Source organism: Dendrobium catenatum, unplaced genomic scaffold (assembly GCF_001605985.2).
Source record: "Dendrobium catenatum unplaced genomic scaffold, ASM160598v2 fragScaff_scaffold_932, whole genome shotgun sequence".
Classification (NCBI taxonomy): domain Eukaryota; kingdom Viridiplantae; phylum Streptophyta; class Magnoliopsida; order Asparagales; family Orchidaceae; genus Dendrobium; species Dendrobium catenatum.
In genome coordinates, this window is record NW_021319394.1 from 1,057,362 (window position 1) to 1,072,522 (window position 15,161).

A 15,161-nucleotide genomic window follows, 5' to 3' on the forward strand; every position below is an offset into this window, starting at 1 on the left:
GCTGTCTTATTTTTAAAGGTTGCATTCGCAATTAATAATTTTATCCAATTGAGAAGCTTCTTGACATAATATATACATTAACATTTTATCATAAACTTTATAGAGTTTAAAATAAACCATACATTAATAAGAAGGCATGATTGAATCTGGAAGTGAAAAAATGAGATACCTTATTAATGAAATAACCACAAAATTCCTACTCACAATTTGATGACATTAATGATCAATTTTTAATTGATATATTATGTTTGGTAAACATGTTTATGAAGAGTTCACAATGAGATACCCTATTATATATAAATTGAGAACATGACTTAATAATATTGATAGATGAGATGGCTACTAAAATATATAGAAAGCTGTAGACGGAAAATTTTATTTGGAAGATCAGTAACAAATTATTAAAAGGATTATTATAAATTTATATTTTTATGGCTGATTAACAATTACTAATTAATAATATTAAAATCTAAACAAATTGTAAAAACATATTCTATAGTTAAAATTGGGCAAATAAAATGAAAAAAAGCGTCAAAATAGTAATGCTATAGAACACTCAAGAGTGAACTTATTGTTTTATGCATATTGGCGAGGTGAGGTGGATAATCTTTTATTTCATTTTTCTAATAGAAATTCTAATAAACTAGTCGATTATTGTACTAACTTTGTTTTAGATATGGTTATTTTTTTTTAGATGAGCTGAGTTGTAATAAAGTTCCTCTTTTTTATTTATTAAAGGAGAATTATGATAGGCTTTCTATCACTTAGTGGGTTGTAATATGCTAATTTTTCTTTAATGCTAATTGGTAATTGCAGTTTCTCAAAAAAAAAAAAAAAAAGTGTAAATTTAATAAAACAATAATTAGGTAAATTATATCATAAAAAAGCATATTTTGAATGATATAAAAGTTAGTGATAGACAAATTTAATAAAGTAAAATATATTTATTAATAATTTTAAGAATGTATGGAACAACTTCTATTCAAAATAAGTCCATACGGCTAAATCTGAGAATACATTAAAAAATTATTAAAAGTAATTTATAAATATAAATTAACACCTTAAATAGCAATGAGTAGGAATTATAAGAAAATATGATCTCATATAACTAATCCCGAGAAGCGAAGGCTGATTGATAGTTATTATATTGTCAGGATTAAACTAAGGCAATATCTTTATTTGGATTGATGAAAAGAGAAGGAAATGGGAAGAGAAGGAAATCTCAATAATTTGTTAGCAGCTACTGATTTAAACTTTTCGTTCTCATTTTACCATTCATTATCACTCAAATTCCCACGATCCAAAAAATTCAAACAGCCAAAATATTTTTCCATTGATAGATGAATGAAAAAGCTGCAGAGTATAAACAATAATCTCAAACCTTTCAACTTCTAAAAATAATATGAAGTTATAAATAAATTTTAAAAAAAAAGTTATAATTCACAACCCTGATTGTTCTTGCACTGCAAATAAATCTAAGAATAAATTAAAAATACAAGTAGGAGTTAATAAGTAACATATCAACCTTTCGAAAAATAAACAGATGAGAGAAACTAAAAAAATCAAAAGCGTGCAATTAACTATAATGCAAATATGTACAATGCAATCCCCATCTGCAAGTAAAAGCAATGACAACACTCACAAATAAAGAAACCTTGACTGAGCCAAGCAGCAAAGGTTCAAGTGAAAATACAACAAAAAGGGGAAAATATAAAGAAAAAGAGGTAGAAGAAGAAGAAGAAATGATGAAAACATAATGCGGAGACTTGACATGACATACCCCTCCCCCCTAAAAGATTTGTGAGATAAAAATCTAAGAAATCGAACTACCAAGTCCCACTATTTTAAATAAATAGCACAAAAATTGATTACAATGACAATATAACAGAAAAACAAAAACAAATGTTCAGCTACTCTCCTGTAGCTACCTGATCAGGGTTGTCTTAGTGCACCCGGTGGTGAGGTAGGCATTGGGTAGTTGTAGCTACATTGAGCACCAGTGAAGGGAGGAGCCTCCACATATGGACACTGTCGCACAAATAAAGAACATCATTATCAGTTTGACATTTCATGCATAAAGCAGAAAGCTTGACTGTTCCTTCTGTGCAAATGAAGGAAAAGAGACTTGCATGGGCATCCAGAATCCATACAAAGCCTACATAGTTTACTTTTCGGCTTCTAGAACTCTTCAAAAAAACAAGTTATGAAGAGAATGAACCGAATTTCTAGATCCATGTTTAGGAAATACCTGAGTTTCAAAAGCTGTATAGTATGGATGTTCAGTAGGTGATTTAGGTGATGTGTAAGGTGAGCTACCATCACTGTATTCCATGTTTCCACTCAAATTGTGAGCACCACCAGTTAGAGTTGCTTCACTCTCACTTGCGTTGCCTGACTTCACCTTCTGAATGTTGTCATTTCCACAATAAAAATTAGCATGTAAACAAACAATTTAGGCATCATTTGGGATGGCTTTTTTACTGCTTCTTAAAATAGCTTTTTAGTACAAAATTTTTTATTTTTGTACTAAAAAACTGCTTTAAGAAGCAGTAAGAAAGTCGTCCCAAATGAAACCTTAATGATTTACAAAAATGAATGAAATACTACAAATACCTGAAAGATTTTTCCAAGAGTTTTCAGCCCTTTAGCTCTGTCCCTAAGTTCTTCCTTCTTAACAGAACTCTCTTGAAGAACCTAAAATTGAGTAAATAACACAAGTAAGATTCCATGATTGATGCAAGTTAAACGTTCGCTGATTTAGAATTTGTCGCACATGAGTTGAACTATATACAATCAAATTACTTGCATGAAAAAAAAAAGAGATGAATGGGGCATTGAAGGTGGAATCGGTTGGATTAGGAGGAAGATGGGGATGATTTCTCTATGGGAAATGAACGAAATATCTACAGCAATTAATTGGAAGTTTTTTTTAATTTGATTCTTAAATTTGTATATTCTTTACTTTGGCATGTTTTATAGAAATTAAATGTGTAAGAATACCAAATACCCTATAAATATTGAAGTGTTGTTCTTGATTACTAATAAGTCAAAAAATAATATTTTCCTCCAAAGCTTCAATGGTATCGGAAGACAAGATTAGGCTCGACAATCTAACGGAGTTTCCTGAGGGTTCACGACAACCATGGGTAAGTTAGAGCATCAAAGAATCTCCACCTTTCCGATGGAACTTGGCGTGGACGTCAAGATCAATATATGTCCTGACTAGCAAGAACAATTCCTCTTCCACCACTCAAAGTATGAAAGAAAAATATCATACTTACTATTGTCAACATTGATTAGAAGCTTGCTCTTAACTCCTCCCTATAACTAATCATTGGGGGTCTCCGAAAGGATGCTGCGAGTGGGGGTCAAAATATAAAGGGTGCAATCATACTACCCCGTAGGACAAAAAGATCGTAGGCTTTTACGCTCTATGCAAGCAGGTTAATGGGAGAGCAGATGGAGTTATATATACGATTATTCACAGAGAATAGCGCTACACATCTCAATGGATAATAATATGCATATCTCGATAGTCACAAAATTTTCCCATTTCGTTACATCAGCTCGAATGGGTTTATTTGATGTGGTGTTGATTCCCTACGAGCGCAAGTCTCTGCGATTAATTACATCTTAGGCCTCGACCTAAAAATACTCTCAATTAAGGATGTTATATTATCATTTTCTTAGGTTGGTGCATATAGGGGGTTCCTAGGTTTATTCTGAAGAGGATATGTTCTTCTCTTTATCTTTAATGAGGATTTAGATTTTTTTAAAATGTATGAAAAATTGATTAAAATTTTGAGTTTAAAAGATCAAATATTGATTTAATATTTAAGAAGGAATTATAGGCATAGAATTCATTTAGGATTTAAAGAAAACACACTGAGGAGTGTACAACCTGGGCTTATGCTTGCCTGGATGAGCTGCTAGCTAAGACCCTAAACATAATCATTCGCCTTATGTATGCAAGATAAGAATGCTCTATCTTAAAAAATCAAGAATTTTAGTTCACAGATTATAAACAAGACTATATAAAATATGTAAATGAATCTACCTAATGTCATGTATTATGATGTATAAAATAAATGCATAAATAGAAATCTTTTATTTATTTATTTAAGAATATAACTACAACCCAAAATCTATAGAAAAATAAAGTAGCCAAGCTCCACCACAACATGCTTGGGTTTTTACACCTATGAAACATGTAGATTTATATACATTTGCTTATCATCTTCTAACTACAGGTTTTCTTATAGAATGAAATAAGGTAATAACATTCAAAAGAGAGGGAATTATCTTTTGAAATTCTGTGTATTTAAGCAAATACCTTTAAATATTTATAACTCTTGACACCTTATATTTACATTTGGCTCTTTGCATATACATCTACACCTAGGTATAATCTACATTGAATCTTCCTTTACAAGCATCTTAGGTACATTCTACTTTGCTCTTTTTTGCATTAAAGAAAATAATATGAAAATGCATATGCAATGTATGTATGATATGACATCCAGAATAAATAAATAAACAAATATACTAAGTACATTCTTCAGGAAAAAGTACCCACATCACATCAAAACACATTACGACTTAGCTTAAAACTAGAGTCAATGGCTTAGCAAATAAATTATAGTGTAATGAAGTGTATGTTTTTGATGTCTTAAAAGATTTATTGTTTAAGATATTTAAATTTAGAGTTATTTGTTAGTTGTGGAAAAGTGAGGTGTTGATTTGAATTTAAACTTTGATATGTGAAAATATTATTAATGTCTTTGAAATTTATTAATGATTTATTAAATGTCTTAATATACAAGCCTTTTGAATAAAATATTGTTGACCTCTAAGCATTAACCAGCACAAGAAAAATGAAAATCCTGTGTGCATACCTATACCCCGTCGGATCCACATATCCCGTAGAGAAGCTCCGCAAAACTCGCAAGAAATCCTGCATACCTCGTATGCGACGACTCAGTTCGGTTCTCCGGGAATCCTGCACGAAATCGCGCTGAATTCCTGTAGCTCGGCGCCGTTGCGTCGCTTCTCCGTGTTTCCTGCTCAAACCCCGCTCGAGGAGACTCATTCCCTTCGTTAAATACCGACCCAACCTCCACTCTTCCGATCGAGAGAGGTAATTAACTATAGGGGCTTGCGCTTATAGGAAACCAGAACTCAGATCATAAAGTCCTCACAAAATGAGGGCGAAATCTCTGGGTAGTGTCTTATCTACAAACCCATCTGCCTTCCAAAATTTACCTCGGAACTTAGTTCGTTAAAACTCCCTCGCCAAGAATAAGAAAAGCGAGCGGAGGCCGGGGCCGAATTTTTGGAGCCCACAAATATATACATTTTCTCCAAAAGGAATCAACCATAACATATTAGGCTTTGAAGTTTTTTTTTTAATTATAGATTTGGATGAATATTTATTTAGATTGAACAATAATAAACTTTGTTAAACCACGGCTATGAGGTTTATTCATCATCCTTGGGGCTAACTAAATAGCCTCGTAAGTCTAGATTACCCAGTAATTATCTTGATTAATTATATTTGATCTAATCTAATGTGTTGAGTTAATTATTTATTAAAGTATTCAAGAATCTAATGCACTTATGTCTTCCAAGATGGAGGCATATATAGTGCATAAAAGCCCAATTAATTATTTAAAAACCCTCCAATCAAATGCATATGTATTTTCCAGCAAGACTTGAAAACAAAGCAGAAAGATCTTCTTATTATTTAAAATTGATTAAGGATCTTTTAAATCCAATACTAATATGCCCTTAAAAGAGCCAAATAAAAAATATGAAAGGTCCTTCAATTATTTGTTTAGTATTTAACTAATAGGGTCATCACTTTTAAAGCGCTAAGACAATTTTCATCAACTCACTCATATACGAACTTGAGCCATGCCTTAGTCAAGAGCACCTATCTAAAATAAGCAATAAGCCGACGATTTTGCATGAGTACTATTCCTAGTATGTATCCTGATGCATCCGTCGCCACCACAAATGGTCTACCTAAATTTAGGAAGTAATAATGTTGTCACGCTAGTCATGGCTTTCTTTAGTTGCTCAAAGGCCTATGTTATTGCTTCCCCCCAATTGAAACTATCATTACTAAGTTATTTTGTCAGTGACCATGCTATTGTAACATACCATCGCACAAACTTTCGATAGTAATCGATGAAATGCAAGAATCCTCTAAACTCCTTCATTTCCTTAGGTAAAGGCTAATCAAACATAGCCTCAATCTTGGACTGGTCTGTTGCTACCCCTGCTTTGTTCACCACATGTTCTAGGTACTCCACCTGTTGTTGTGTAAAGGAACATTTCTTCGGGTTGGCATATAGCTAGTGCTCTGTCAAAATCACCAGACCGTTCTTAGGTGACTCATGTGCTCTACCTCCTTACCACTACAGATCAAGACATCAAAAAATATCATGACCTGTTTTCTGAGGTAAGGTCGAAGAACTCAATTCATGAGGGACTGAAAAAAGTAGCTGGAGCATTCGTAAGGCCTAAAAACATCGCCATGAACTCATAGTGACCCTCATGGGTTTTAAAAGTTATCTTATGCATATCCCACAACTTCATTTTGATATGGTGGTACCCCGACTTCACATAAATCTTCGAGAAGATGACCACCCCAAACAACTCATTCAACAGCTCATCGATCACGGGGATAGGAAACTTGTCCAGCACATATTTCTTGTTTAGGCCTCTATAATCCACACAAAACCTCCAGCTGTCATCCTTCTTTCTCACCAAAAAAATACGCTGAAAAAGGGGCTCACACTAGGCCTGATAATTCCTACCTCAAGCATCTCTAATGCTCTCTATCTCATCCTCCTAAATTTGCAAATACCATTATGGTCTAACAATGATATGAGAAGCTCCCTCCTTCAAAGTAATGGCATGCTCGTGCTCCCCGAGTGACAGTAATTTGCTAGGCTACTGGAAGACTTCAGAAAACTACTGTAGAAGCTAATGTACATACTCAGGGACCTCGATCAACTATGAATCTCGGACCTCCTCCGGGCTATGCAACTCCACCAAGTAATCCAATCCTGCTCCCTATGTCACCTTGACCATGATTTTGAGTAAAATCATAGTTCTGCACAAGCTGGCATCTCCTCGTAACATCACCCTTTTCCACTCCAACTGAATCTCTATAGTTAAAAATTTACAACCCACCTTCATTACCCCGATCATCTGTAATCACTTCATCCTTAAGATCATATCAGTGCTCCCAGATTACAAGGGAAGAAAATTCTCGACTATCTATATGCCCTGGAGTGCCAGTACCAACCACCTACAAATCCCTCTACTCCTCACTATCTTCTATCTATCCATCATGACTTCAAAGCTCTCTGTATCCACCAACTTCAATTCCAACTATTCCACGACTCGATTTGAGATGAAGTTGTGAATAGCCCCATTATCCACCAAAACCATCACTAGCCACTTCTTAATATATCCCCTCACCTTAAGAGTGTAATTTGGAGTAAATCTCGCCACTGAGTTAAGGGACACTTCTGCCAGATCAATGTGTAGAAGCTCTCCTCCTGCCTCTGCTTTCTCCTCCAACTCCTTGTTATCGGTCTCCTCATAAACCATAAGAACATGGAGTGTGTAGTCCTTGCACCGATGTCCTAGTGCATACTTCTTATCACATTGAAAGAACAAACCCTTCACTCTCTTATCATGCACCTCTACCTCTATGAGGCGCTTAAAGTTGGCCATAGAGAGAACACCCTCACTCTTTTACCTCGGTGCCTCCTGTTGAAATGACACCATTTGGGTCCTAGTGTGAGAGAAGTCGAGGCACTCCTGTAGAAGCCTCCAGTGAAACTGCTCCTACTTCTCCTCTCCATTTGCCTTCGATCCTCCGCTATACAGACTATTTCCATCAACTCCCTCAACCTCTTTGGCCTTAACAATTGGAGATCTACCATATGTCGGGCTTTAGTCCCTTCATGAAATTTCCCTCCAACACCGCCTCAAAAATCCCCCTTAACCGCCCCAACATCAACTCAAATCTCTCCCTATACTCAATGATGGTCCCCTTCTTAGTCAAGGAAAAGAATTGTAATCCCCCTTAACCGCCCCAACATCAACTCAAATCTCTCCCATTACTTAATGACGGTCCCCTTAGTCAAGGCAACGAATTGCGCATTTAGGTCCCCTTCCCGAATGGCTCGAAAATGCTCAAACAAGCAATAGTTAAACTCCTTCAAAGAGCAGATCAGATATCTGGCCTCTCTCTATTGGAACCAAACAAGAGCTTTCCTCTCCAGACATAGCTCTACGACCATAAGGTTTTCCTCAGTCAACCCATTCACCGCAAAATATCTCTCCACCCAGTACACCGTCCCATGGGCATCCTCCTCTTCAAATATCGGTATCTTTAACTTCCTCAACCTACAACTCCATCTCTGGCCGCCCACTCCCCTTGCCCAAAATGGCTCCCATAATGGTTGGCCACCCTACCACCCCAGCCACATAATTCCACCCTTGTTGTCCCCCCATCTAAAAACTCTGATTTTCCCCTTATCAGAACCTTAGGAGGTAACTCTTGATGAAAGAAACTCTCCTCGTCGAACTCCTCCCAACCAATCTCCTATCCCTAAGATTTCATAAAGGGAATCCCGGTCAAATCTTGGTTAGAGTTAGCAATCGGAACAGCCAGTTGAGTTTTGAATTGCATCTCCATGAGCATCCACATCATCTCCTCCAACCCTCCAAATCGGCTGTCCATCGGATTCTCCTTGGTAGAAAATTTTTCTTCGATCATAAGAACATCTCCTCCATCCTGTATTTGATTTGCTCTACTTTACCTTTCAATGCATCCACCTTCTTTGCTACCATCTCTTCAAAACCTCACTATGATACTAGTTTCATGTATCTTAGAAGAAAAAAATAGTAAAACAGAAAGAAAAAATTGCATGAATACAAATATGAGGATTGAGATTTTATTATTTATTCAATAATAATGAAAGAAACAATTGATCTACTATTTGAGAGGTATATCAGCTCTCCCACAAACCCTAACTGTCACTAGAAAACTCACACCAAACCCTAAAAATAAACTCATCACATATATGATGATAACCCTACACAAAACTCCCTCTTAAATAGCTCTCGCACATAATAAACACAATTGGAACCTTCCTAAATATCATAAACATAATTAAGAAACATTACTAAACAATTAAAACATTCCTAAATAGAATAAACACAATTAGGAAAACTTCATAATAATTAAAACCTTCCTAAACAACATAAACACAATTAGGAAACCTTCCTAATCAGCTTCCCCTTAATTTTTCCTCTATACATAATAAATATCAGCTCTCCTAGGCCCCCCACAAGGAAGCAGAAATCCCCCCTCTGCTGCCCCTAGCTCTGCACAGCCAAAGGACTGATTTGGCTAGGGTTAGGACAGTCACCAGAGCTGGCCTAGGTCAGCGAGCTGACCACCCCTTGGTGTATCATAATATTCTCCTTATGAAGAATTTGGTTGCCCTTTCAATAAAATGCTATCTAGAATTCTCATCTTTCAACCTCCATCACATGTTGAAACTCTTGATTCAAATATAAAGCTTAGAGAAGATATGAATGAGGAACCTATTGATGTCACTCAATAGCAAAAAATAGTTTATTTATCCCACACAAAAAACAATATAGCCTTTTTTGTAAGCCTAGTAAACCAATTTATGCATTTGCCAATAAAAAACATTTATAGGGTACATACAGAATCTTGAAGCATTTAAGAAACCGTACTGGAAATGGAATACTTTTCAAGAAAGGCACTTAGTGCAAAATTCAAGCATATGTTAAATTAGATTAAGGAGGTTCTACTACTGATAGAAGATCCATAACAAATTGCATACCTATGTAAGGGGCAATCTTGTCATATAAAGGAGCAAGAAACTAACTGCAATAGCTCAGAGGAGCACTAAAACTTAATAAAGAGCCACGATCAATGAGCTATGTGAACTACTATAGTTACAATGAGTTTTGATTGAGCTAAGAAAACCTATAGATTATCCAATGAAACCATATTGTTATAATAATACAACAATAATTATAACCAAGCATGTTGAGGTTGATTGCCATTTTATAAGAAAAAAACTTTAAGAGATAATTATTTGCATGCATTTTATTCCAACTTTATAGGAAATCACAAATATCCACACAAAAGCATTGTTCAACTTCAAATATGATTTCGTCATTAGTAAGTTAAGATTGTTTGATATTAACTTCCCAACTTGAGACAGAGTGAAGCATATTAAGTTGAGGATGAATGGGATCCAAGGTGATGCTAGTTGTAAGGGAAAAGAAAAGTGTTCATTGTATTAGGACAGTTACTCCATAAGAAAATTAATGAATAGCTATCACATTTAATTGGAAGAACTTTTTAATTTGAATTTAAAATTTGTATCTTATTTTCATTGGCAAGTTGTCATAGAAATTAAATATGTAAGGATACCAAGTATCCAATAAATAGTGTATTGTTGTTCTTGATTAATAATAAGTCCAAAATATATATTTAACTTCAAAATAGCAACTTCATTTAACTTTCACCCTTTTTTTTGCATTAATTGTATTATGAGAAATGGTTAATGAGAATAAAGGAAATCAAGGTTCTTTAAATTCTCAGAAACGGTTAGTGAGAATTACAAGAAATTAAGGTTGATCAAGGTATGGTTCTTATTTTTAAGTATTTATCATCATTAGGAGTGATATTGAGTTGAATTTGAATGAACCAACCTAAATATGAAATTGAAAATTTTGATTTCAACTTGGCGGAGTTTGACTTGAGTAATAATTGGTTGATTTCAAGCCAAATTTTGAGTAGCTAAGTATATTAATTTTATAATGTATCTTTTAGTCATTAATCAATATATATATATATATATATATATATAAGGTGTACTATCAAATGTATTGAATACAAATACATACGTGTAAATATACACTACTTGTGTTATATAATTGTAAGCACATGTATATTTATGTGTATATATGTTTTAATTCACACAAATATGTGCATGTATCATATATTAAGTCGATTTTAAGTTGAATCAAACTTAATTGAGCGAGCCATCTTCAAGTCAAAGTATATTGATTTTTATTTCAAGTCAATTAAATTTCAAGAATAATCAAGTAAATTTTTAGTTTCGAACATAATTATCATCCCTAATCTTTATTATCCTCATTCTCATTATAAGCCTATCCCTAATTATTTAGTCTAGGTTATATGAATCCTCAATTTCATTCATTCCTATAGAGTAGCATGGAATATTAAAACTACTCACAAAATCTTTGTGCATTACTTCTATATTACTTTAGATTTGCTATTTTCACTCTTAATCCTTCAACAAAAGCACACAAATTATATAACTCAACAACAACAACAACATCAAGCCAATAACCAAACAACAAACATTATATAACTTACCAATAAGAAATTTCTACCTATCATTGTATATGTTCAAGCCATCTAAATCCATTATCAATAACCATATTTTTAATTTATGCTACTCCAATCATACCTCTAGCATAATAATTCTTTAATTCATATAAATTAGTTTTATTATGCATCCATCTTAATATTCTCATTTTTATCATTTACAATTTAATTATTAATGATAATTTATTATTCAACACTATGCAAACATAGCAAAACTAATTGTAGTTTTACTGAAGTTATCTTATCTCTATAATATCCTCTTATTATATAATACTCCAAAGGCACTTCACTAGTTTAACTCAATAATATATCAAATATAACTATCATACATAGCCAATATATGTATTACTTTTATTTTGACAATGTTATTTTTGCACATTGAAAACAAAACCAAAATAGATTTTGGGTGTTTCCGAAGATTTTAGAAAAAAAGTAAAAAAGAAATTCATGGTAACACAAATTAGAAACAAAGACCTAAACTCGTTTTCTGGTTTTAGATCACCAGACTACACAAGCAAAAAAGAAATAGAAGACCGTGTGAGTACTACTGAGATAAAAATTGCAGTATTGATGCAGGTGTTGAGCAACAAGATAACAAAAGTACACAAATGAACACGGTAAAAATACTATCACTACGATAGATGCAAAGTAAATCTAGGATATCTTATGTAAATGACAATGCAAAAATGCAAGACAAGGAACTAATAAGGCTTGCAAAATAGATGGAAATAGAATTTATATGCATATGAGAAAGCCACCGAACATGCAGTGAGAAGAAATAATAACCATATTATTTGAAAGGGTTAGCAAAGAAGATGAGTAGTTCAAAAGAAACTTGGATGTTCAAAATGAACCAAACAAAACTAAACAAAAAAAGTTGTTCATAAAAGAAATGACAAGACAGTTTCACAAAACCAAACAAAAAAATCAGGATCGAGTCTTTTTAAAAAAAGATGATGATGGTTAAAAAAGATGATGATGGTGAACAAGAGTCCGAATTCAAGATGGTAATACAAGTCAAATGCAAAAAAGAAATAATTCAGAAACGGACCGAGTGAAAAGAAGGAATCAAATACAGACCTTCTGACAAACATGTACAAGAGTAGCTTCAATGTCCGCAACATTGAGCTTCCACAAGGAGTCAATCATCAATTTCTTATGAGACCTCAAATATTCTTCTAGTTCTTCATCGGTATAGTTCCCCTCAGTACTAAGCTGCTTCTTCATGTCCTCTTGCAACTGCATAAGAGCTATCGCACCTGTAAAGGATTTAGAAATACCAAAATAAACGTCAAGCAATTCAATAACGTAACCGCATTAGAATAATATGGTGATTCTCGCAGATTGCTAGTGGATGCCTACAAAACCACTAGACATGGAAATGAAGGGCCTATGATCATGCTATCTGCGATACGAAAGAAAAAAACAAGTACTTCTACAGAAATACGAAGATATCATGGAACAAGCAGAAGATGATAGATAATAATTCACCTGTTGCAGCAGTTACTTGGGATTTGATGAAATGGCCTTTGTTTCTAAACCATTCAGCAATAAATGGCACACCTAAATATATTGCTTTTTTTCCTATCTCCTTTGCAGCTTGTCTCGCATAAATGTAGCCAATGGTGTTTAGCATATCAACTCCATAAGCTGTCAAAAGTATCAAATAAACTACTCGAATTACAATATACATAAAAAGATCAAGAAAAATTCATGTAAATATAGAGCTATAAGAAAGGTCATAGGAGCTTCAAACTAAAGGTGGAGGCCCTATTTGTTTGTGATGTTAACAAAACAAACAGACAAGTTGCTATCAAAATGTTGTTGTTAGTAAAGTGGATTTAGTTGTCTAGGAACAACAGTGATGTGGTGTCGATGTTGTGTTATAAACAAAAATATATTATTTTAACTGAAGGGATGACCTATTTTAGAGGATTACGGAGGATCAGAGAAGCCACACTTCCCCTTGCTTTCTTTTTTTTTTTTCTTCGGGTTTTTCTTTTTTTCTTGCTAGATTTTATCCGAGAAAGTGAAACAGATTCAAATTATATTGTCAAAATTTTCTTTTATAACTAGGGTCCAATTAATTTGTTAAAGACGAGGAATAATAGAATGGAAGTGCAGAGAAAGGACGGATAAAACCTGGTCAAGACAAACATGGCTGGAAATTGTTAGAAAAGATTTAGGTAAGACAGAACCAGCACAAGGTGTAATCATTGACAAGAATGGATGCTAAGAGTTTAGAGCTCTCCAGGTTGGTATCCAAGTCACCCTAGCGTGATGGGAGAATGTCCATATGAATATATTGATAAGAAAAAGAAACTAAACAACTTACCCAACTCTGACAGGTGTTACCTTCTCGCGGTCATTGGGTGTGCTGATTGAATCATAGGTGTTCTTTTTGCTCTTTCAATGAGCATAACAATATTAGAAATTGAGAAGGGAAGTTGTAGCCGGAAAAACATATCCACCCTTCAGTTTTTCTTATTAATCAATCAATATGAAATGGATGGTAGCACTCCTAAATAATTTAATTATAAAAAACTCATAACAAGATATAGGATGTCAGGGTATAAAATTTCCAAAGCAAATATACTATAAAATGAAAATCATGGAGCATATTGTTATATCGGTCCAACCGGTTTAACCTGGACCAGCTGTTGGAGGCGGAATATATACACATGTTTGGAGGCATAACAGATCTGCCTAATTAGGCGGACAGGTCTCTTCCTATTAACGGCAAAAATTATGCATGTTTTAGGTGGATAGGCTTCAGCTAATCACAGGGTACAACTAGTGGGATACAAAGAATTCAAATGCAAAGGGCTATTTACGGATTTGAGATATTTTTGTATGCTTTAAGTAGGGTTTTTTCCTAGGGTTAGGGTTAGGTCTTGTTTGCTAAATTTGAGAGTATTCTTAGAATGTTTTGGATTTTAGCCGTCGGCTAAAGATTGGGAGTGCTGGATCCTCCTCTATAATTGAGGATCTATTGTATCTTATATGTTTTCTTCCATCTGCCATCAATAAAATCGTTTCTCACTTGTGTTTCCCCTACATTCTTCTTAATTCTATTTTTGCACCTTGCTGAAATTCAAATTCAAGTAAGTTTATTGTGATTTTGACTAGTATTACCTATCAAATTGGTATCAGAGCAATTTACTGGATTGAAATAAGAAGACTTGCTAATTTCTACTATAGTCTTCCTGTTTTAGTAGTTTAAAGACCAGAACTGCAATATTATGGACATTTTTGTTGTTTGGAGCTTAGATATGAGCACCTATGGTATGAAAAAAATTAGAATATTGGAGAGGGAGATTGGAGAATTGAAATCTAAAATTTTAGATCTCCAAACTCAAGTTTCATATTTCAAAAGTCAAATTTCAGTCGTCCATGAGAAGATAGATGGGGCCAGACCAAAACAGCATAGTCGGAAGAGCGGGAAGCCATTGATAGCCAAGGAAGTAAGAAAAACCCTAATCGGATAAGGCGAAGGAAAGATCAGGAAGTGGAGATTGTGGAGGGAGAAAAGACAATGCTTCCCCTAGAGCATATTTCTAGGGAGGAGTCTGGTCGAGGGAATGGGGAGAGGCATCAAGCCATCAAGGGTTTGGGCATGAGCAGAGGCGTGTTGAATTTGGAAGGAGATGGGCTAAATTTGAAAGAAGATGGCTTGATT

At 34.2% G+C, this 15,161-nt stretch overlaps 1 protein-coding gene across 1 annotated transcript in view; it reads right to left on the reverse strand.

Moving 5' to 3' along the window:
* Positions 1–1,549: 1,549 nt before the first annotated feature.
* LOC110102538 (chaperone protein dnaJ 10) overlaps positions 1,550–15,161 on the reverse strand; it is a 91,317-nt gene continuing 77,705 nt past the window's right edge. Inside the window, exons 6-10 of the mRNA XM_020830907.2 lie at positions 12,974–13,132; positions 12,563–12,741; positions 2,614–2,694; positions 2,249–2,404; positions 1,550–2,028 (exon numbers count right to left, since the gene is read on the reverse strand). Of these exons, the coding sequence (XP_020686566.1) occupies positions 1,933–2,028; positions 2,249–2,404; positions 2,614–2,694; positions 12,563–12,741; positions 12,974–13,132 (671 nt within the window). The 3' untranslated portion in view covers positions 1,550–1,932. The remainder of the gene's footprint in view (positions 2,029–2,248; positions 2,405–2,613; positions 2,695–12,562; positions 12,742–12,973; positions 13,133–15,161) is intronic.